Genomic DNA, 25,549 nt, shown 5'->3' with positions numbered 1-25,549 from the left:
CGATACCAAAATTGTACAAACAATACGATACCAGGCCAAGAATCACGATACCGAGTAGTATCGAGATACCATGGTGGAAAAAACATCTGTGGCCAAGCATCCTGTTCACCCCGTTCCCCGGACACTTGTTCATTTTTTCTAAACGTTCTCCAAAAACCTGTCACAGAAATTCACACTTCTACTCTAATAAAAAATATTGAATTTAACTTCACACTGTTCAGTGTATAATAGAATATTGCATAGAACGGCTGATTTGCTCATATTTGCAAAGGCCTACCTGTGATTTGGCTGGAGGAATGGGAGGAAGTAATATACATCAGTGGAGGCTGCCTAAAGGAGGACACCTCATAATAATGTCTGGAACGTCGCAAATGGAATGGCATCAAACACATAGAAACCATGTGTTTGATACCATTCCACTCTTCCACTCCAGCCATTACCACATGCCTGTCCTCCCCAATTAAGGTGCCACCAACCTCCTGTGATATACAGTTGAAGTCGGAAGTTTACATACATTTAGGTTGGAGTCATTAAAACTTGTTTTTCAACCACTCCACAAATTTCTTGTTAACAAATTATCGTTTTGGCAAGTCGGTTAGGACATCTAGTTTGTGCATGACACAAGTACTTTTTCCAACAATTGTTTACAGACAGATTATTTCACTTATAATTCACTGTATCACAATTCCAGTGGGTCAGAAGTTTACATACACTAAGTTGACTGTGCCTTTAAACAGCTTGGAAAATTCCAATCCCCATGGCTTTAGAAGCTTTTGATAGGCTAATTGACATCATTTGAGTCAATTGGAGGTGTACCTGTGGATGTATTTCAAGGCCTATCTTCAAACTCAGTGCCTGTTTGCTTGACATCATGGGGAAATGAAAAGAAATCAGCCAAGACCTCAGAAAAAAAATTGTAGACCTCCACAAGTCTGGTTCATCCTTGGGAGCAATTTCCAAACGCCTGAAGGTACCACGTTCATCTGTACAAACAATAGTACGCAAGTATAAACACCATGGGACCACGCAGCCGTCATACCGCTCAGGAAGGAGACGCGTTCTGTCTCCAAGAGATGAACGTACTTTGGTGCGAAAAGTGCAAATCAATCCCAGAACAACAGCAAAGGACCTTGTGAAGATGCTGGAGGAAACAGGTACAAAAGTATCTATATCCACAGTAAAACGAGTCCTATATCGACATAACCTGAAAGGCCGCTCAGCAAGGAAGAAGCCACTGCTCCAAAACCGCCATAAAAAAGCCAGACTACGGTTTGCAACTGCACATGGGGACAAAGATCGTACTTTTTGGAGAAATGTCCTCTGGTCTGATGAAACAAAAATATAACTGTTTGGCCATAATGACCATCGTTATGTTTGGAGGAAGAAGGGAGGTGGGGCTTGCAAGCCAAAGAACACCATCCCAACCGTGAAGCACGGGGGTGGAAGCATCATGCTGTGGGGGTGCTTTGCTACAGGAGGGACTGGTGCACTTCACAAAATAGATGGCATCATGAGGAAGGAAAATTATGTGGATATATTGAAGCAACATCTCAAGACATCAGTCAGGAAGTTAAAGCTTGGTCGCAAATGGGTCTTCCAAATGGACAATGACCCCAAGCATACTTCCAAAGTTGTGGCAAAATGGCTTAAGGACAACAAAGTCAAGGTATTGGAGTGGCCATCACAAAGCCCTGACCTCAATCCTATAGAAAATGTGTGGGCAGAACTGAAAAAGTGTGTGCGAGCAAGGATGCCTACAAACCTGACTCAGTTACACCAGCTGTGTCAGGAGGAATGGGCCAAAATTCACCCAACTTATTGTGGGAAGCTTGTGGAAGGCTACCCGAAACATTTGACCCAAGTTAAACAATTTAAAGGCAATGCTACCAAATACTAATTGAGTGTATGTAAACTTCTGACCCACTGGGAATGTGATGAAAGAAATAAAAGCTGAACTAAATCATTCTCTCTACTATTATTCTGACATTTCACATTCTTAAAATAAAGTGGTGATCCTAACTGACCTAAGACAGGGAAGTTTTACTAAGATTAAATGTCAGGAATTGTGAAAAACTGAGTTTAAATGTATTTGGCTAAGGTGTATGTAAACTTCCTACTTCAACTGTACATGCATAATGATCTGCATGTCATTGTGTCAGTATGGGGAAAACACGCATGAACCCTTCTGTGCACTTCAGTTAACACAGACACAGACTCTCCCTCCTTTTCTCACACACACTCTAGGTCTCCCTCACTCTCATAAACAAACACCACTCTCTCTCCCACAAACACTGCTCCCAACTTTTAAAACGTTAGGCACCAAACAGAGTTTAAGGAGCACCAGAAATACAATAGATTTTTGATACAGTTTAAGCTTACATTAGGCCTATATGAATCCCACCATGAGTAGCAACCCATTTTCTTCCTGTGCCAATCAAATTTGCCTAAACCTACTGTCAAATTACCAGGTTGTTAGCTAGCTAGGTAACATGACTGAACAACGTTGTTTGTTATCAAACCAATAATTTGCGATCCGGGATTAGTTTAAAACGGCCCGCGACAGGGTTTGTGAAATTATATAAAATGCGTGCAAAAAATGCACCTCGTGTAATATGGGTCATATTTTTTTAACCGTTTAGGCTAGCGACAACCCGTTTTCTTTGCTGTAAAGCTGCAAGCATGCCTGTCACGAAGCGGTGCTCCATTTTCCCTCTCTGTCACTCTGAGGCTGCATAACAGTGCACTTGCAAAGTCTACTCAGACTGGTCTGTGCTCTCAGTTATAACAGGCGATGAAATGATACAATGTATCAACATTGCTCGCATTGCGCGCTGCTCCAAAGTAACAAATGTACAAATCTAACAGCAGACTCATCAGGGTCTGGATCCCCACTCGCCATCACGGCTAAATTATATATTTTTTAAACTGACAGAGGAATAGATGCGTGTGAAAAGCAGACTGAGAGAAACAGGTGAGTGAGGGCTGGTAGGGGATGTGGCTGGCTGAGTACAGTTGCCACACGTGATATGCACATTAAAGTGAAGTGGATATTATTGGACATGCACATACAAGAGACTAGTGGCTTTATAAACATTTTATAACAGGCACCTGCTGGTTTTTTAGATAGGTCAGGCTTGTCAAAGAAATTGACAAAGAATTTAACTTTGTCTGAATACAAAGCATTATGTTGGCAGCAGATCCAACAACACATCACTGAGAAGCACTCTTCATATTTTCAAGCATTGTGGTGGCTGCATCATGTTACATTTGAGTAATTTAGCAGACGCTCTTATCTAGAGCGAGTTACAGTAGTGTGCGCCTACATTTTCTTACTTGTCCCCCATGGGAATCGAACCAACAACCCTGGCGTAGCAAGAGCCATGTTCTATCAACTGAGCCACACGGGTATGCTTGTCATCGGCAAGGACTAGGGAGGAAAACCTGGTTCAGTCTGCTTTCCAACTGACACTGGGATACGAATTCACCTTTCAGCAAGACAATAACCTAAAACACAAGGCCAAATCTACACTGGAGTTGCTTACCAAGACGACATTGAATGTTCCTGAGTGGCCTAGTTACAGTTTTGATTTAAAATCAGCTTGAAAATCTATGGCAAGACTTGAAAATGGCTGTCTAGCAATTAACAACAATTAACTAGAATAATTGGCATATATTGTACAATCCAGGTGTGCAAAGCTCTTTGAGACTTACTCAAAAAGACTCACAGCTGTAATCGCCGCCAAAGGTGCTTCTACAAAGTATTGACTCAAGGGTGTGAATACTCATGTAAATTAGATATGTCTGCATTTAATTTTCAAAACATTTGATACAATTTCTAAAAATATTTGATCCATTTTGAATTCAGGCTGTAACAACAAAATGTGGACTAAGTCAGGGGGTATGAATACTTTTTGAAGGCACTGTGAGTGTGTCTTTATCGACATTATTATGAAGGCTGCTGTACCACTTGCATGACAACAAGCCACACACACACACTTTTGTGCTCAAAACCATACACAGTGCTACTCTACTGTAAAGCTCCTTCTCTCTTTCCCCAACCTGCATCTACAAAATATACTCCCTTGATTTCTCGGTAACCCATTCCCCCTCAGCTAAGAGTGCACGACCTGCATCTCCAAAGCAGCCCATTAAAAATGAATGAATACTGAGTGCAGTCTGCCACTGCTGAGATGTTATGGAGTAGCACAGACAGAAAACCCAGAGGTAACACTGTATGTGTGAGAGAGACTGCTGTGTTCCTGTGTGAAATCTGGGGCTGGGATTTTAAGCATTAGTGTGTGTATCATTACTGTGTCTTCTGTATTTTTTGTGGGGAACAAACATCTGACTGAAGACGGGACAGCCGGGCATTCGTGTGGTTGAGTCCATTTCTGCGATAACATGGACTCTTAACAACGTGTTGAAACTTTGTAGCCTCTTGCTGAAACAAGCAAGGTGTTGCAGCAAACGATGAATAGAATGGGCTTGGAACCTCTAACCCTGACAATTTGACTGCTTAAAGGCTGGTTTATACTTTGTCTATCGACATGTCTGTAGACAATTAGAATGTGACACATGTCAATAGTCAAAACATGTCATTTATACTCCGGTGTAATGTCTGTAGACGGTAGCTGTTCAACTTTGAGCCAGCAATGAAACAAGGCCCAAGTTCTTAAATTCTCCGGTAGTATGCCCTGCTTTTATTTAATCACACTCACAACCGTAAGCTATTTTCTGTAATTAGCTCACCATTAACTTGTAAATAATTACCTTGTCGTGAGTTTGTTTTCCTGTAATAGTGAATAGAAATTAGCTAAAGTTAAGATGTCAGCTATGATATGGTCATTATTTGAAATGGCTAACCAGCTAATGTTAGTTAGCTAGCAAGCTAGAAACGAACCAAAATATTGTTAGAAAGTTGCTTTTAGTTGCCTGGTTTGCTAGATTGACATATACTAAATATATTTTTTAACGGATGGGTTTATTGGTGTTAAAATACACCAGTTATGTTATTTTGGACCACCAAGCTGCTGATGTCATGCAACCTTTTGTTTTTGTGTTTGACAAGTTTGATGTCACTGCGACAACTGTCTACAGAGATGTCGATAGACGAAGTATAAACCAGCCTTAACTCATGGGAACACTCGCAATGGCTGCCTGGCATTGTGACACAATAATTTCCATGGTAACGTAGAATGTTCATTCAAATGATGTTAACTGATGTGGGGCATTCAATGGAATGTATTTTATTGTAATGTCAGTTGAGTTGAATCAACAAATCACAGCACATATTGATGATGGGTACATTTCCTGCTTTTACTTCCACCCATTATGCCATCCTTTACTTGAATGGGGACGGCCATTCTATTTCTATGGCAGCACATGCAGTCAGGAGCGGAGGAAAGGAGAAACAGTGGGTAAAAAATAAAATGTGTTGCTATTCGAACGGTTATTACAGAGGCCGCAGTCATTTGGTTGGCCAATTACAGTCGTCCAAAATTCCATGACCATCACAGCCCTATGTGTGTGTGTACGCATGTTATTCAGAGGGCAATGGGTCGGTATTTCATTGACTGCGCATTTAGGAGTGTGAGTGTCTATCAATGTTCCCTCTAAGTTTGTGGGGCACTGAGCAAATTTTAGGTCTTGTGAGCGGAAACTTGAACATTGTGAGAACTTTGTGCAACTTCCAGCGCACGTTTACAATGAACACTGAGGCTGTACCTTTACAATTTTAGACAATAGCCAATAGACTATTGTGGCTATTTGAGCATAATTTAGACTACCACCAAAACCAAATGGAGCAAATCCCATAACATTTTCACATGGAAATAGCTTTTGACTTCTATGATATAGCCTAAAGTAGCCTATACAATGCATTCGGAAATAATTCAGACCCCTTCCCTTTTTCCACATTGTTACATTACAGCTTTATTCTAAAATTGATTAAATATTACTTGTTTTCTCATCAATCTACACACAATACCCCATAATAAGAAAGCAAAAACAGGGTTTTAGAAATGTTTGCAAATTTGATAAAAATAACAGAAATACACTTTATTTACATAAGAATTCAGACCCTTTGCTATGAGACTCGAAATTGAGCTCAGGTGCATCCTGTCTCCATTGATCATCCTTGAGATGTTTCTACAACTTAATTGGAGTCCACCTGTGGTAAATTCAATTGATTGGACATGATTTGGGAAGGCACACACCTGTCTATATAAGGTCCCACAGTTGACAGTGCATGTCAGAGCAAAAACCAAGCCATGAGGTCAAAGGAATTGTCTGCAGAGCTCCGAGACAGGATTGTGTCGAGGCACAGATCTGGGGAAGGGTCCCAAAAAATTCTGCCGCATTGAAGGTCCCCAAGAACACAGTGGCCTCCATCAGTCTTAAATGGAAGAAGTTAGGAACCACCAAAACTCTTCCTAAAGCTGGCCGCACAGCCAAACTGAGCAATCTGGGGAGAAGGGTCTTGGTCAAGGAGGTGACCAAGAACCCGATAGTCACTCTGATAGAGCTCCGGAGCTCCTCTGTGGAGTTGGGAGAACCTTCCAGAAGGACAACCATCTCTGCAGCGCTCCACCAATCAGGCCTTTATGGTAGAGTGGCCAGACGGAAGCCACTCCTCAGTAAAAGGCACATGACAGCCCGCTTGGAGTTTGCCAAAAGGCACCTAAACGACTCTTAGACCAAGAGAAACAAGATCAAACTATTTGGCCTGAAAGCCAAGCGTCACATCTGGAGGAAACCTGGCACCATCCCTATGGAAAAGTATGGTGGTGGCAGCATCATGCTGTGGGGATGTTTTTCAGCGGCAGGGACTGGGAGACTAGTCAGGATCGAGCAAAAGACGGAGCAAAGTACAGCGAGATCCTTGATGAAAACCTGCTCCAGAGCGCTCAGGACCTCAGACTGGGGCGAAGGTTCACCTTCCCACAGGACAACGACCCTAAGCACACAACCCAGACAACGCAGGAGTGGCTTCGGGACAAGTCTCTGAATGTCTTTGAGTGGCCCAGCCAGAGCCCGGACTTCAACCCGATCGAACATCTCTGGAGAGACCTGAAAATAGCTGTGCAGCGATGCTCCCCATCCAACCTGACATTTCATCAATTTCATCAATTTTAGAATAAGGCTGTAAAGTGGTCTGAATCCTTTCCGAATGCACTGTATGTCGAGAAACGTACCTATTTTCCTCGAAAGTACGTAATGTCACGATTCCAAAGCTATATGATATTACAGATAACAAGTTAATTATCTCACATCTCGGGAAAAGATTTATAATGTTTTACTTCTTGTTGATGAAATCCGTGCCAATGTTGGGTTTTTGAGCTAGCGCCCAATAGACTCCCTTTCATTCCTTGAAGGAGAGAGCTCCTTGTCCCAGAATCACCCAGAATGCACCGTGCGGCCCATTGACGTAGCATGGGCAACGTTTCCCATCTCCTCAAAAGTACACTACCACTCAAAAGTTTGAGGTCACTTAGAAATGTCCTTGTTTTCCATGAAAACATACATGAAATGAGTTTGAATAGGAAATATAGCAAAATGCATAGGAAATGTAGTCATTGACAAGGTAAGAAATAATGATCTTTAATAGAAATAATAATTGTGTCCTTCAAACTTAGCTTTCGTCAAAGAATCCTCCATTTGCAGCAATTACAGCCTTGCAGACCTTTGGCATTCTAGTTGTCAATTTGTTGAGAAATGTCACCCCATGCTTCCCACAAGTTGGATTGGCTTGATGGGCGCTTTTTACGTACCATACGGTCAAGCTGCTCCCACAACAGCTCAATAGGGTTGACATCCGGTGACTGTGCTGGCCACTCCATAATAGACAGAAAACCAGCTGACTGCTTCTTCCCTAAACAGTTCTTGCATAGTTTGGAGCTGTGCTTTGGGTCATTGCCCTGTTGAATGAGGAAATTGGCTCCAATCAAGCGCCGTCCACAGGGTATGGCATGGCGTGGCAAAATGGAGTGATAGCCTTCCTTCTTCAAGATCCCTTTTACCCTGTACAAATCTCCCACTTTACCACCACCAAAGCACCCCCAGACCATCACATTGCCTCCACCATGCTTGACAGATGGCATCAAGCACTCCTCCAGCATATTTTCATTTGGTCTGCGTCTCACAAATGTTCTTCTTTGTGATCCAAACACCTCAAACTTCCTATGTCCATTACACTTTTTTCCAATCTTCCTCTGTCCAGTGTCTGTGTTCTTTTGCCCATCTTAATCTTTTCTTTTTATTGGCCAGTCTGAGATAATACTTTTTCTTTGCAACTCAGCCTAGAAGGTCAGCATCCCGGAGTCGCCTCTTCACTGTTGACGTTGAGACTGGTGTTTTGCAGTGACTATTTAATGAAGCTGCCAGTTGAGGACCTGTGAGGCGTCTGTTTCTCAAACTAGACACTAATGTATGTCCTCTTGCTCAGTTGTGCACCGGGGCCTTCCACTCCTCTTTCTATTCTGGTTAGAGCCAGTTTGCACTGTTCTGTGAAGGGAGTAGTACACAGCGTTGTACGAGATCTTCAGTTTCTTGGCAATTTCTCGCATGGAATAGCCTTAATTTCTCAGAACAAGAATAGATTGACGAGTTTCAGAAGAAAGTTATTTGTTTCTGGCCATTTTGTATGTAGATATTGCATAAAAAAATCAGCCGTTTCCAGCTACAATAGCCATTTACAACATTAACAATGTCTACACTGTATTTCTGATCAATTTGATGCTATTTTAATGGACAGAAAAATTGATTTTCTTTCGAAAACAAGGACATTTCTAAGTGACCCCAAACTTTTGAACGGTAGTGTATATCTGTTGTTGTGAATATCAGACTCTAGGCACATTGATCTGCAGGTTAGACATGGTGAGATTGTAGACTCCTAAATTGACAGTGCAGTTTGTTTAGGCCATTTTACAGCCAACTAGCTACATTACATGCTGATAATGTCTTTGGTATTATTGTGTGTAGCTATGTTTGCTTGCTAGCTAGCTACCTACCTAGCCCATAGAGAGAGCATTGCATTGTGGATTTTGTAGTTGACTTGAGCTGCAAAAGATTTCCACAACGATTTTCCATGTTGCCACCAACCTTATAACACCAAAATGAAAAATATTGTTCTCACATAGTGTTATTTAACAATGTAAATTAAAGGAATGAGTGGTTTTCGGTGGATTTTTCCTTTAAAGGCGCCTCTCTCTTTTCACCTCCCTCTTTTCCTCCCTCTCCCTCTGCTTAAACACATTACAGTCAAGTAATTTTGGAGAATGCTATTGGTCCAACTGTGTCCTGTTGCCAGGCAACTAATTTCCCCTGTCCAGTATTTAAAACGAGGACAGAGAAGGAGGAGGGAAGAGAGAAATGGGTGAAAAGGAGGAACGAGAGAGAAAAGAAGGGTGAGAAGGAGAGAAAGATTGTAAGTGAACGAAAGAGAGGAAGGAAGGACACACAGACACAAACATTGAATGTAATTGAGTGTTTTCTGCCCCAGGTTTGATGACACTACAATTAAGAGAGAAATGTGAGGTTCACATTCATTCCTCCACCAGTCATACTGGCCTTACTTATAGAGCAATTAAAACAACATGAAGGATGAGGAGACTTGAGAAGTTCACACTGTCAGCAGTGTGATCATAGCTCCAACCTGCTCTAGGTGGATATTCTCTCTCTCTCTCTCTCTCTCTCTCTCTCATTGGAAATCCCGCTCATGGAGCTCCATGTCCTTTCCAACCGCTCCACTAAAAACCGCTCCACGCTCACATGAAAAAAAACTGATGCTACAAATTCACTCCATTCATTAAAATCACAATTGAACCAACACCCATCTATTTTTGTGACTACCTGGACCTACCATTTGTTTTGAAGTATTGAAACCAAACCATATGGATTTGAATGAAAAGTATTTGAATAAACATGAAAAGGTGAATGTAAGAAGCGCACATAATTTCAAATAGGCTACATGTCATATTAAACAGCATATAAACACTAAATAGGTCAGGAGATAGACAGGGAGCCTAAGAATGAACAAAAACTAATTGTATAATTTTAATTAATTCAAGGCTATAGCCTACAAAGAAATACATTGTGAAACATTTGTGATTGTGACACAATAGGCTGGTAGGGACATAAAGGGCTCAGCATTTAAACATTTTGTTGTATTTAATCATTATAGTCTATAAATTGCGCATATATGCTGTGATTTACTTAGAATTAAATGAAAAATGACTTATCAGTGCCTTTGAAACACGAGTTTGGCCAGTCTGTGGCTTCAGGCTCACGCGATGGTGCCTGGAGAGCAGGTCAGCAGGGGATTCTAAACACCCTTTTGCCACTCTTGCCAGGCTGGGGAGATGCAGAGTTGTTTTTTTATTTTTCTATAGGTAGGCCTAAAGGTTTTTAGGCAAAATAACCCAATCAAAACGGAAATCTCCTTGAACGTGGGAATATGCCAGGCCTATTGGGCCAAAATCTATTATGGCCCATTGTATAGATAATAGCTCAGTTGGTAGAGCATGGCGCTTGCAACGCCAGGGTTGTGGGTTCGATTTCCACGGGGGGCCAGTATGAAAATGTATGCACTCACTAACTGTAAGTCGCTCTGGATAAGAGCGTCTGCTAAATGACTAAAATGTAAAAAAAAAAAAAAAAAAAAAAACTTTAAGAGATCAGATGTTGTTGTTTATAAATACTTTGCTACAATGAGACACTTAGTTATCTACCCACCTCCTTCCTTTCTGTTAGCATGTGCACGTAGTAAGCATACCATCATGCTTTCGGGATACATGTCTTTTCAGATTCCACAATGATTCTTTAGTTGTGGACACTACATCACCCCACTCCCTCTCTTGCTCCTCATCTTTGTAAGTCACCTTGACTTAGCACCTGTGTGTTTTATCAGTTTCTTTATGAAAATATTTAGCAAACTCCATGACAGTAGGTAAAGCAAGGGGCGATAGCAGCACACAAGTAGACTACAAATGCATGCTGGGCCGGCATGCCCTGAGTTGGTGAAGTGAGCGCTACTGGAGCGCTACTAGAGTGAAATTGGAGCGGGCGAGAAGGTCGACGCTCCAGCCTTTGGGAATCTCGCCCCACGCTCCAGTCAAATTGGGCACACTCCGCTCACATACTCTGGTTGACACACACTCACAACCTCCCCCCGGCCCATACGCACCTCTGAGAGTCGGGTTGTGATATGGCGTTGACAATAGCCTCCACGGCGGAATCAAACAGCTCGGGGTCTGGTAAAGCAGTGAAACAGTCCTCCACCAGTCCTTCACTCTCACTGAGAGGGACGTCCAGCAGCACCCATGAGGACAGACAGCGCAGGACACGAGCCTTCACTGCCCCGGGACTGTCCCCTCGACGCAGCAGCTGCTGGAGCAGTGGACACACTGACCCCCACTCACGACCCAGAGCACCTCGCACCTACAGACAGAGAGATACAAGGTTACAGGAAATACTAACCCACCACCACTTGTCCTTTTGTGTGTCTGTCTGTGTGCCTGTCTGCCTTTTTGTTGTGCCCATTGGCACCCTTCAGTCTCTAGCGCCCCCTCACCTGTCCCTTGCGGTACTGCGGCAGGCGGCTGGTCTGGAACTCTTCAGGCAGGACAGTCAGAAGCTCCAGCAGGGCCAGACACCTGGCCCGGCCGTCCACCCCCCCTCCCTCCTCCTGGAACACACGCACCATTTCTGGCACGGCGCCCGGCCACACCTCTGGCATGGTGTTCAGGGCCAGGGAGGCCAACGCCACACACAGACGCGTCAGCACCTTGGAAACAGGACCACAACGTCTTGTAAGTCAACGACTTTACAATTGTGTTTATGCTTGATGGTTTTTAAGGCACATAGCTACCGCCAGTTATATGTATTTTTATTGATCTAATAAATCCATCCAACTGTCCATCCATCCATCTACCCACCATCTTGGACCCGGAGGAGAAGCATGCGATCTGGGAGAAGAGTTGAGTCTTCAGGGTCTCATACTGGTCAGAGGGGATATCAGACCAGTAGCGGGATATCTTAGTGTGGAGGGCACTAGCCCCAAAGTACTGGATCTCAGGAACCTAGGAAGAGAGAGAGAGGGTTAGGTGTAGGTGTGTGCGCGTGCGTGCGTGTGCATGTGGGCATTTCATACCTTGTCAGGGCTGAGCAGAGCCCAGCAGAACTGCCAGGCCTGAGGGGAGACCTGAGCCTGCATCAACCACTTCTGGGCCAGGTTCTTATTCTCAATGTTAGGGTCATAGTACAACTGGTGGAGCCCCTGGAGAGAGAGATGGGAGGGAGGGAGGGAGAGTCAGTATTATTCTTGCAATGCAATTATATGTCATTTAGAACAGGAACATTAGTGTTTCTAGACTAGTATGACTGACTGCTGTCAGTATCAAGAGGCTCTACTACTGGTGTGTAGGTTAACCCTAGCGCCCTGATTACTGAACACTCACTCACTCACTCACTCACTCATCAAAACCTGGGGTGTGAGACCCATCTCACTACAGCCAGCCAAATGCATTAAACTAACAGCTCTGTTGTTTCATTAGCCACCAGAGATCAGATATGCTTTCTGTTCAGGGCAACTGGAAACACTGCTGTGGCTGTAATGTGCCAGCCTACTGCCCAGCTGAACCACCTCCCCTCCTGCAGCTTTGGAGCACCTGGTATTTTATTTTGTATTTATTATCCCAGATCTAGCGACTAGTCACATTAAGGCACATCACCCAAAAATACACCCAAAGTTGTGGCAAGTTGGCTGGATGTCCTTTGGGTGGTGGACAATTTTTGATACACATAGGAAACTGTTGAGTGAGATGAGTTTTAAAAGCACAAAAGTTTTGATGATAAGTGTTTGATGTGATTTTTTATTTCATTTGCATTGACGTCAGAGTGGTTAGAGGGACAATAGAGCGCGGAGTACCAGGCCATTAGCGACCTGATGGTTGTTAGCTAGTTGGGTACTACTGACTCATGCCCAGACTACATAAAAGGAGATTACCGTGACTCAACGGTCACGTGGACCTTTACTGCGGTCATGACTCATGACTGCTGTTTTGGCAATGAGAGGTCCCGGTGAAGCACTGGCCAGTCAGTCAAAGAGTGGTGACAGGGCAGTGATACTCTCACCACATCGGAATGACGTCCAGCCTGAGGTGTAGAGAAGGAGAAGGTAGGTGGACGTACTGGTTTCCCCAGCAAATTGTGCAACACTGAGATTTGCTTGCTTAGGGTAGACAGCTCTGTCCTATTGTCTTCCGTAACTAGGCAGTTGTTGCATTGAAAATCCGGTCGGTCCACAGTGTCCCAGAAAATAGCATAGTAAAAGAGACAGCACCTGCTATTTTCTGAGTAATTAAATAAACATGAATCTGTCTCTATCAGCCCATCACATGCAGGTTGTCTGTTGACGACTGTTATGTCCTAGTAGCCTGCCTTCCATCAGGAATTCCCTCTGGTGAGTAGTATGAAAATAGTGTGCAGGTGTAACCGGCCACATAAAAAATCTGCTCCTAACTGTGATACTGTGAGAGTGCAGATTAATGTATAGGCTATGCAGTGGAGGTTCAGTAAACTGTGTTGAGTAACGTTGACTGAGACCTGAAGACTTGTTGTAGCTCCCAGATCTAGCGACTAGGCTTTAGCTCAGCGGGCTAACATGCTCTTTAGTCACACAGAAGACCTGGGTTTGGTATCCAGTGAAGCTACTGTAATGTAATGTTCTGTTTTCCTTCTGTACTCCTGGGGGACAGAGAGCCGTGCTCAGAGACTCTTCTTGAAGGACAGGATATTGATCCACGTCTGACTGATCATCATTATTGATTAGATCCATGTCATCTTATATCATAATTGTTCATATTCATGATGTGAAATGGAGATTAAATAACATGCAGAGGGAGTAGGGGATTTGATTAATGAAGCGGGGACAGTGTGTGTGATTGCGTGTGTGTGTGCTCGCACGCATTTTGTGTGTAGGGTCGTTTGTAGGGGCGTTGGTGGTTGTTGACCGTGTCTGCAGTCTGCACAGAGATAAAAATAAAAAAACGAATTCCATGTTGCCAATTTAGACAGAAAACGATGAAGACAGTTCACACTCGCTTCAGCAACAATAAGACAACCTGTCACCACACACACACACACAAAATGATCATTATGTGGTTGCCATTGAGAAGACTGATGATATCCAACCCCTGAACAGGAAATATATGAGATAAGGTACCAGCCCTAGGCTCTAAAATAAGAAACAATCATCGATAAGGGATAGAGAACTGACACAATGCTTTATTCTGTCAACTGGAAGTGATCTACCTCTCATATCAGTCATGTCTGAAATAGCCTCTAGTCTCTCCAGTGTTTCCCACAAGTACATAGAGTAGCCAACCAAATAGAAAAAGTAGACAGATCCCCAGGGTTGTACATTTTTTGCTAAAGGTGCTTTATGTTGGTGCAATAGTGCAACACTAACAAAACCAATATTATTCTATAACATATGCGCTGTCTCCCGCGTTGGATAGTGGTCGCTGTCCGCGGTTCTGAAACATCAGTGCGCTGTTGAATTGAAGCCTTTTCCTAGACCATGTTGCTATGTGCATAATAGCAAAGTTAACCAGCATATTGGTATTGAGAACAATGCGGTGGAGGCTGCAGCAGAGTTAGGAGATGAGAAAACAGCCCTTTAAGAAAAGTGAGGAGAGAGGAAACTAACTTAATTAGGTCTATAATCAATAGCCTAACTGTTAAACATGCCTGGCTTTACAAACCATCATATACAGTGCCTTCGGAAAGTATACAGACACCTTGACTTTCTTCAAATTGTTACTTTACAGCCTTATTATGAAATTGATTAAAAAAAGAAACATCCTCAGCAATCTACACACAATACCCCATAATCACAAAGCGAAAACAGGTTTTTAGAAATGTTTGCAAATTTATACAAAATAAAAAACCTAAATACCTTATTTACATAAGAATTCAGACCCTTTGCTATGAGACTCGAAATTGAGCTCAGGTGCATTCTGTTTCCATTGATCATCCTTGAGATGTTTGTACAACTTGATTGGAGTCCACGTGGTAAATTCAATTGATTGGACATGATTTGGAAAGGCACACACCTGTCTATATAAGGTTCCACAGTTGACAGTGCATGTCAGAGCAAAAACCAAGCCATGAGATCAAAGGAATTGTCCGTAGAGCTCCGAGACAGGATTCTGTTGAGGCAGAGATCTGGGGAAGGGTCCCAAAAAAATTCTGCAGCATTGAAGGTCCCCAGGAACATAGTGGCCACCATCATTCTTAAATGGAAGAAGTTTGGAACCACAAAGACTCTTCCTAGAGCTGGCCGCCCAGCCAAACTGACCAATCGGGGGAGAAGGGCCTTGGTTAGGGAGGTGACCAAGAACTCGATGGTCACTCTGACAGAGCTCTAGAGTTCCTCTGTGGAGATGGGAGAACCTTCTAGAAGGACAACCATCTCTGCGGCCGGCTGTCGTGCCCACTTGGAGTTTGCCAAAAGGCACCTAAAGACTCTCAGACCATGAGAAACAAGATTCTCTGTTTGACGAAACCAAGACTGAACACCTTGGCCTGAATGCCAAGCGTCACGTCTAGAGGAAACCTGGCACCATCCCTACGGTGAAGCGTGGTGGCAGCATCATGCTGTGGGGACGTTTTTCAGCAGCAGGGACTGGGAGACTAGTCAGGATCGAGGCAAAGATGAACAGATCAAAGTACAGAGAAATCCCTGCTCCAGAGCGCTCAGGCCCTCAGACTGGGGCGAAGTTTCACCTTCCAACAGGACAACGACCCTAAGCACACAGCCAAGACAATGCAGGAGTGGCTTCTGGACAAGTCTCTGAATGTCCTTGAGTGGCCCAGTCAGAGCTGCAAATTCACAAGCATCATGGTCTCTCCCTCCACCGCGTAAAGAAATTAAAGACTGCAACCAACCACAGCGCACACAAATTATACCAGGAGGCGGGACAGACAGCACACTACGTTTCCCTGTCATCGCTTGCTTTGTGACTGACAGGACTCTGTCCTATCAATAGATCACTAGAAGATGCATATCATTAATTCTAGCGGAAGAGCGCTCAACGGACTTACGAATTGAAACTTTTAAATGAAAAGTAACCTAGTTAATATGAAGTGGAAAAAGTAGCCGGCTGATTAGCCAACGCTAATGGAAAACACTCTCTCTACACAACACTATCCCTCGCGCTCCTCTACACAACGACTCGCCAGCTGGAGTGCTCTTATGTATATATATATATAAAAAAGTAATACATTCATTCAATCAATCACACAGGTGCTCAGATGTCCACACAGTCAGGAAGACAAAGGGATTGTGCTAGACACATACACAGTTGGGAAAAAGGCTATTGTACTGCTGGAACCAAGACAGGGCCAGGAACCAACCTCTCCATGACACACACGCTCCTTATCCACTTATGGGAAGCACAACTTAGCTTTAGGACACTAAAGAGATGTTTGCATGTGCGTTGAACTCGGTTAATAGAGTTACCTACTGGGGGACTAGGTATATACCTGACCAGCCTACAGAGAGAGTCTCTCTCTCGCTTTTCTAGTTTTCGCTATTCCGAGCAGATAAAGGAGAGGAGACAATGAGAGGAAGGGGAGGAAACTAGGAGGAGAAAAATAGAGGAAGCTACAACACAATTATTGACACTAGCTTTAAAATGGTGTGAAACAGACAAAACCAATGATAAGGGGGCCACCTGTATCTATTTAGACACACCTTTCTCTACTTTCTTCATCTCCATCCCTCACCCCCGTCATCTGTGTTCTATCAGGGAAAAGCCATTTCCCCTGCACTTTCCACCCTCCCTCCTTTACCGTCAGAGTCACAGACACTACCCTCCCACCCCACCTCTGTCCTCCATCTCATTACGTCATCTCTGCTTCTTTGCAGCAACACCTTTTTCTTTGTGTCTCACCCATCCCCCACTCCTCTCCTCTGGCCCTGGTCACTGGTTAAGCTTGGGCGGTATTCAGATTGTCATACCTTCATACTGACCTTGTAACATTCGCTAATACCGGCACAGAACATAAGGAGCGCTATTTTCAAACTCCACTGAGCCTCTGAGATCTGAAGGTTAGCAATGTTAACAAGTAAAAGTTCGGTCTCTCACCTAAACTACAGTATTTGCAGGACAGACATCCCAGCTCATAGTTATAAAAGTAACTCAAAAATGCTACTCACAGTTTGCTGCACACACAAAACAAATAGACAGCAAGGCACTTGATCCAGGAAGGGATGCTCTGCTGTTCCCAAGCAAAGCTTGATTTTGCAAGAAGCTAAGCACTGGGCGATATGGACAACATATAATATCACGGTATGACGGTATTTTAAGGTTTTGAATAATAAAAAGTTCTACATTTGCTTTATGAGTAGTGCGTGACCCTAGGGTGGCAACACATACATTCTAAGTGATTTCAATGGGTCTTTCTCCATTCTGATTGTTTTATACCGTTTAATTCAACTTCAAACAAAAATAATTTCCAACATTTTCATCAATTTCTGCATTTCCTGCACTCATTTGAGATCATTTCCACACTGCCACGTAGGGCTGCACGATATGGGCAAAGAAACAAGGCCTTATTTTTTACCAACTGTTGCAATTGCGATTTGACTTGGGTGAACTGTTGGAATCATGGAAATAGAATGATTATTCTAATTCTATAGTTAGAATATAATAGTGGGCACTTTGAATACAGTGGTGATTGACATGACAATAGATGAAAATGCCAGGGAGGAGTTACTGTGACAGGGTAGGAACCAAAGTGTTAAGTGTTTCCTCGGGGACCCTATAATCTTTGGCTACATTGAATGTATTCCTCTTTGATTGCACAAAGAACATGCTGATTTAGGTCTACACCATCACTGGTATTAATCAGCCTGTATAGCTAATTACGTTTGCTCTGACACAGTACATTTATTAGCTAGCGAGCTAGCCAGCTAACTAGTGTGGGGATCTATTTTCTTATAACTAGATGTGATGCCTAGCTTAGAAATAATGCATTAATGATTAAACATAATAGGTTTGTACTGTACTGATATACATTGTTTAACATAACAAGCTGTGATTCATGTGAGGAATGTTAGGGAGTAGGGTGAGACAGACTTGTGATTCTCACAGACACATACACACTGCCTCTTTGTTAAACCGCGCTCAAGGACGTGTACTGCAAAAGTGCTGACTTTCTGGACAAGTTGCAAAACAACTAGACACCTGGCAACAGGGAAGCGCCAAGGGGCTGGGACCAGCCTGTGCGCCAACGATAGGCTGAGTAAGTCTAAACCACGCTCAGTCTCTACTCTGATAAGCCAGCAGGGAGCGGGAACTATCTCTGTCAGAGTATTTGGAGAATAACTTAGAACAATGGATCAGTTCTCTGTCTGCCCTGCGTGGTATTTCAGTGGACCCGTATATACGAACATCATATTTTCCATCGAAGTTTTTTGCATTAATTAAAATACTAGTCTATTTTAGAAGACATGTATTGACCTCTTTTTGTTCCCAATACCAGATTTGAATTGACGCAACTTAACACTAGCGATTAGCATTAGCAGCTAACAAGATTTAAGCCCAAATTCCTAAGAAAATACTAGCTGATGTAAGAAACACAAACTACTAGTTTAATAACAGAACGCTAGTGGATTTATATTAAGAAGCAAAGTGAAAACAGCATCATTGTCATCAACATTGTTGCATGTGCTGCATTGACCATGCAGACTGAACGCAAGTGTCTCGTGGTCGAGGAACCACAAATGCGCTCCTTGAGTGACAGGGGGCGGGGCTAGGTCTGTGTGGAAAGCCGCATGGAGAGAGAGAGAGAGCGATGAATAAAAATGTACGTTACACACGGTGTATCACATTTAACAAACCAAACATTAAAATACCGTTATAGAAGGTAAAGTAAAAACACAAACTTGTCCATGCATCAATACCGGTATATCGTAAAATACGGTATACCAGCCAGCCCTAAGCTAGATAGCTAACTAGCTACTAAATTTGCAAACCAAATGCACCACAGCAGAGCATTTAGCACACTTCAGACAGTTAACGTAATACTTTTAAGATATCTAGCTGGCAAACATTTAGTTGTAAATTCCATACTGTAACTAGATCACCTGGCGCGTGCTGCACAACAGTGACTGACTCACAAGGCTCGGTCTCTCGTTGTTGTACGCTTGCAAACAAACACCACGTGACGGGACTACTGGTAAGCTTCATAATGAAATATTATGTGACAGGTGAAATGAAGAACACAATCTTTATTACCTAACATATTGCACAAGTTGACTGCAGGTATTTACTTAAAAAGTAGCTATAAATATTCAAATGTATTTAAAAAACTTCAAAGAAATAGTTTTAAAAAATACCCCGATATATGGTATACTGCCCAAGCCTACCACTGGCCACCCAGCAACATGGAGATTCATTACAGAAACCTGGCAGCCATAGCCTGCCAACACACACACACACCTCAGGGGTCACGTTACCTCAGAATTCTGAATTTTTCATGCAGAAAAATACAAAACGCATAAGAAAAATCGTACTGCTTTTTGTAAACGCAGATCTAATATGCCTCATTGTCATTTCTGCTCGGCATCAGACTAACTTTGTGCTTCAGTTGCACTTCTCCACTCTGATGAGAATTCACGAATGGGCATTCTATCTGCAGACAGCGCTCTGACTGATGTGTAGCTACTTTTCTCGGTGGAGCCAACTTCTCTGGTAAGAAGATTAACTTCCAGCAAAACATTTTTAAATGTAGCTGGCTACATTCTTTCTATGATAAACATTAGAAATATGATGCCATGCATTATTCTTGCAAAAAACACCTCACCTTCTCATTGTAAGCTCATTTGCTTGTGTGGCTGCTAGCCAAATAGCGTTGCACTTCTGTTGTCATCTGATGAAAATGAAGCTACTGTATTTTCTGCTGAATGTATTGCACTAATGTATTTTCTGTGAAGGAAAACTATAGTCGCACGCCCCTTATCACTATAGTGCATTCGGGAAGTATTCAGACCCCTTTACTTTTTCCACATTTTGTTACGTTACAGCCTTATTCTAAAATTGATTACATTTGGTTTTTGCCTCATCAATCTACACACAATACCCCATAATGACAAAGCAAAAACAGGTTTTTAGAAATTTTTGCTAATTAATAAAAAATAAATCAGACCCTTTACTGAGTACTTTGAGTTCAATCCAAAGAGTTCAATCTTGGTTTCATCAGACTAGAGAATCTTGTTTCTCATGGTCTGAGAGTCGTTTAGGTGCCTTTTGGCAAACTCCAAGCGGGCTGTCATGTGCCTTTTACTGAGGAGTGGCTTCCGTCTGGCCACTCTACCATAAAGGCCTGATTGGTGGAGTGCTGCAGAGATGGTTGTTATTCTGGAAGGTTCTCCCATCTCCACAGAGGAACTCTAGAGCTCTATCAGAGTGACCATCGGGTTCTTGGTTATCTCCCTGACCAAGGCCCTTCTCCCGCAATTGCGCAGTTTGGCCAGGTGGCCAGCTCTAGGAAGAGTCTTGGTGGTTCCAAACTTCTTCCATTTAATGCTGCAGACATTTTTTGGGTCCCTTCCCCAGACCTGTGACTCAACACAATCCTGTCTCGGAGCTCTACGGACAATTCCTTCGACCTCACGGCTTGGTTTTTGCTCTGACATGCACTGTCAACTGTTGGACCTTATATAGACACGTGTGTGCCTTTCCAAATCATGTCCAATCAATTGAATTTCCCACAGGTGGACTCCCAAGTTGTAGAAACATCAAGGATGAGCAATGGAAACAGGATGCACCGGAGCTCAATTTCGAGTCTCTTAGCAAAGGGTCTGAATACTTGTGTAAATAAGGTATCTTTTTTTTTTTTTTTTATACATTTGCAAACATTTCTAAAAACCTGTTTCATTTTGTCATTATGGGGAATTGTGTGTAGATTGATGAGGATTTTTATTTATTTAATCAATTTTAGAGTAAGGCTGTAACGTAACAAAATGTGGAAAAAGTTTGAGGTGTCTGAATACTTTCCGAATTAAGCAAAAAACATGCAGGTGAAATGGTTGAAAACACATTTCTTGATGGTCTGCGTTTTGAAAATGCAGATTTCTCAACTCTAAGCAACCCCTGCGCGCACACACACACCTTAGATGACAGATGGAGAGAGTTGGCTGGTGGCTATAATGACCTCCAGTGTCAGAATAGTCTGTGTTTCTCTCGCTCCCTCCCTCCACCACCCTCTGACAACTCTTATCCAAGCCGGCTAGTCATTAGCTGAGTGTTTCACTGCACAGCAGTTAACCAGACAGAGGGACAGACAGGTGGCATGATATTGTGTGAAGATCACAGTAGCAGGACTGTCTACACTTAAAATAACTGAGAAATAATCACACAAAAGGGGGGATATTCCTTGGGTCCCTGTGCCCAAGGAAGCGAAGGTAACCTGCCTAAATGATTACCGGCCCGTAGCACTCACGTCGGTAGCCATGAAGTGCTTTGAAAGGCTGGTCATGGCTCACCTCAACACCATCATCCCGGAAACCCTAGACCCACTCCAATTCGCATACCGCCCCAACAGATCCACAGATGACGCAATCTCAATCGCACTCCACACTGCCCTTTCCCACCTGGACAAAAAGGAAAACCTATTTGAGAATGCTGTTCAATGACAACAGCTCAGCGTTCAACACCATAGTGCCCACAAAGCTCATCACTATGCTAAGGACCATGGGACTAAACACCTCCCTCTGCAACTGGATCCTGGACTTCCTGACGGGCCGCCCCCAGGTGGTAAGGGTAGGCAACAACAAATGCCACGCTGATCCTCAACACAGGGGCCCCTCAGGGGTGCGTGCTTAGTCCCCTCCTGTACTCCCTGTTCACCCATGACTGCGTGGCCAAACACGACTCCAACACCATCATTAAGTTTGCTGATGACACAACAGTGGTAGGCTTGATCACCGACAACGATGAGACAGCCTATAGGGAGGAGGTCAGAGACCTGGCAGTGTGGTGCCAGGAGAACAACCTCTCCCTCAATGTGAGCAAGACAAAGGAGCTGATCGTGAACTACAGGAAAAGATGGGCTGAACAGGCACCCATTAACATCGACAGGGCTGTAGTGGAGCGGGTCTAGAGTTTCAAGTTCCTTGGTGTCCACATCACCAACAAACTATCATGGTCCAAACACACCAAGACAGTCGTGAAGAGGGCATGACAACACCTTTCCCCCTCAGGAGACTGAAAATATTTGGCATGGGTCCCCAGATCCTCAAAAAGTTATACAGCTGCACCATCGAGAGCATCCTGACTGGTTGCATCACCGCCTGGTATGGCAACTGCTCGGCATCTGACCGTAAGGCGCTACAGAGGGTAGTGCGTACGGCCCAGTACATCACTGGGGCCAAGCTTCCTGCCATCCAGGACCTATACACTAGGCGGTGTCAGAGGAAGGCCCAAAAAATTGTCAAAGACTCCAGTCACCCAAGTCATAGACTGTTCTCTCTGCTACCGCACAGCAAGCGGTACCGGGGCGCCAAGTCTAGGACCAAAAGGCTCCTTAACAGCTTCTACCCCCAAGCCATAAGACTGCTGAACAGCTAATCAAATGGCTACCCGGACTATTTACATTGACCCCCCCCCCTTTTACACTGCTGCTACTTGCTGTTATTATCTATGCATAGTCACTTTACCCCTACCTACATGTACAAATTACCTCGACTAACCTGTACCCCCACACATGACTCGGTACCAGTCCCCTTGTATATAGCCTCGTTATTGTTATTTTATTGTGTTACTTTTTTTAATTTACTTTTTTACTTTAGTTTATTTAGTATATATTTTCTTAACTCTATTTTTTGAACTGCATTGTTGGTTAAGGGCTTGTAAGTAAGCATTTCACGGTAAGACGCATGAGACAAATACAATTTGATTTGATAAATGGTACAATTCGGAGTACAACATTTTTCATCCTTGGATTGAGGTACGTTTTCTGAGCCATTACCTTTTGCCAGCTCCGCGGTGTCCTAATCTACACAGGAAGCCTGTCCGACGCTAGTGCAGCTGTATGCAAGCGAGTCGGACCTGCCAGCTACTGTTTAATCATGCCTATCAAGACCAGGAGTTCCCTGTGGCGGAATATACGGTCAGACCACACACACACACAAGCCGCTGTGCATTCATTAAAACAGCTTTTACATGTTCAAAATAGGCTACTGATGATGAATCCTACCACTTGTCAGTCAGTGACAGATGAAGATGAATGGATAGTGTGTGTATGAGACATTAGGAAAATGGTGTAACACTCTACATAGGCTACTAGAAATTACATTATCAGAGAAATTACATTCTCATATTGATTGTGATGGTTTCCCATGTCTCACTCACTGACAAAGACTATGCTGAAACACCTCATGTCATATAAATAAAGGCATTTCAAAACACTACGACAAGTGCCTTGCTTCTCTTTCTGGTTCCCATTCTAGACCTCTAAACCAAAGAGCACTTAGTTTAAAATCTACTGTTGTTTTGATATTCTGCAGTATATCCAAAAGCACTCCACTTTTCCATTCTCTTCTTCTAGTCTACATTCGGTCACAACAACCTTATTAAGACTCGAGAGTGGTTTGGATGATGTAGTGTCTCACACAGACAGGTGTGAGGAGGACAGAGGATGGATGTATTGCCCTGTCAGTCAACTAATGTACACAGAGAGAGACAACAATTAAGCCCTCCAGTCATATTGGTTTAGATTAGTCAGGGTAATACACAAACAAGGGGACAGAATGGAGACTTGCTAATTGTGGAATTTTCAGCTGCTGGTACAGGGACAAAATACAACGCGTTTGTGGCACCACGGAATGGTTAGCTTTCTAGCTAGCTGTTAATTCACGCCATGATACAGTATGTTGTAGCTAGACCCGCCACCATTGTAGCTACCCCATAGAAAATACATTACAGAGACCCACATAGGCTACACATACATTTAATATTGTGATTCTACATGTTTGATTGGAGAATGTGTCCATACACTAAGATTCTTACCTTCTCCACGTTTTCCACTGTGAAGTCGAGGGCGTCTGGCGTGATTGCTATTCTCCCAAATGTCTCCATGTTAGCCCAACCGGCCGGTCTGTCAATAAATGACAGAGCCGCTTCTTTAGCTAGCTACAGAATGCGGCACTAGTCAATTGTCTGTAACCACGATTTGGATTGGTAGCTATTCTGTGTTAGCTGGCTAACTAATGTTAGCTTCCGTAGCAAAACCCTGTTAGCAAGCTGACTGACCGGCCTCAGTGGGTACCGATTATGTTCTGTCTATCTGGGGTCACAATTTATGGCTTGATGACAACATTAGCTAGTTTGCATCTCGCTACCCAATTGAAAATGTATCTGTAAAGATAACCTAGCTAGCTAAGCCTGTCCTTAGCTGACGTTATAAGTCATTAACATCCAAAAATGCGTTGGCATAAGAAATTGGTGGTAGCTATTTGTTGCTAAATATCCAGTATATAGCAGCTGTGTCTTTGCTACGACGCTGGTCAAAATGATCTTCTTCTTCTTCTATAGTTAAGGCAGTCCGCAAACAAATGTGAAAGGTGCATGCCGCCACCTACTGTGCAATCCATTATACGTGGTGATAGTTTTAAAAAAATATTTGGTGATACAAAATTGGGAAAAATGAAAAATTACCCTGCCAACTATTAGCCCTCATTAAAAACCCCACCACCCCTTTCCACTATTTAATACTATATAATCCTACAGAACAGAACACTACCACTCAACACTCCCTGGAATTATTCTGCAGTAAAACCTCACAATCCCAAGTACCTCTCTGCAGCTGCCACCACAACCTCTATTTTCTGTGACTTATGTTCCATTTCAGCAGTACAGTTGACAACCATGGCTATGAATGCTAAGAAACCCACCTTACTGAAGCACATATTATTCCTATCACTCTCTATTGGCCCACGTGCCTACTCTCAGGGATCCTCTCAGGATCCCTCGCCCTGTACCCATCTTCCTCCACTACTCTCTTCACTGTCTCAGCATACAACACCTTCTGTACTACTCTGACCCTGTCAACTTCAACCTGCCTTTCTCTCACCAGATACCTCTGATCTCCTGCACCATGGGCACTTCCACAGCTAACACACCAGTAGCGGTGTGTGGCTAAAATCACTGGAGAAGCCAAGCCAGGGGGGGAAAAGCCATATTACAACCTATGTGTTGTGGTAATTGCATGTTTTGCTCTATAACCTGTTAGTTCATATGTCTTGCCACCGCGATATATAGGCTTAAGGCCGAGACAATAAGAAGACACAGTGGCAGAGTAAATTCAACCACACCTTTGCTTCATCACAAAACCGGAGAGCAACATCTGTCTGGTGGAGTCCACAAAGCATATTGCATGTAACAAACAGTTGCATGACCTACAGCATGGTCAATCAAGTTAATGTTTCCGACATTTTCGGACTACTAAACAACTATTGATTTAGAGCACCGGAGAGTTACCG

General features: G+C 43.3%; 1 protein-coding gene across 2 annotated transcripts in view; it reads right to left on the bottom strand.

The window, feature by feature from the left end:
- Window positions 1-24,597, bottom strand: part of LOC121540207 (importin-13-like) — a 40,795-nt gene extending 16,198 nt beyond the window's left edge. For both annotated transcript variants that reach the window (XM_041848895.2, XM_045207823.1), the window contains exons 1-5: window positions 24,078-24,597; window positions 12,149-12,274; window positions 11,934-12,077; window positions 11,570-11,782; window positions 11,183-11,436 (exon numbers count right to left, since the gene is read on the bottom strand). In XM_041848895.2, coding sequence (XP_041704829.1) covers window positions 11,183-11,436; window positions 11,570-11,782; window positions 11,934-12,077; window positions 12,149-12,274; window positions 24,078-24,146 — 806 coding nt within the window. In that variant the 5' untranslated portion in view covers window positions 24,147-24,597. The remainder of the gene's footprint in view (window positions 1-11,182; window positions 11,437-11,569; window positions 11,783-11,933; window positions 12,078-12,148; window positions 12,275-24,077) is intronic.
- Window positions 24,598-25,549: the final 952 nt, after the last annotated feature.

This window comes from Coregonus clupeaformis, chromosome 26 (genome assembly GCF_020615455.1).
Source record: "Coregonus clupeaformis isolate EN_2021a chromosome 26, ASM2061545v1, whole genome shotgun sequence".
Lineage (NCBI taxonomy): Eukaryota > Metazoa > Chordata > Actinopteri > Salmoniformes > Salmonidae > Coregonus > Coregonus clupeaformis.
This window is presented reverse-complemented; position numbering and strand designations above follow the sequence as displayed.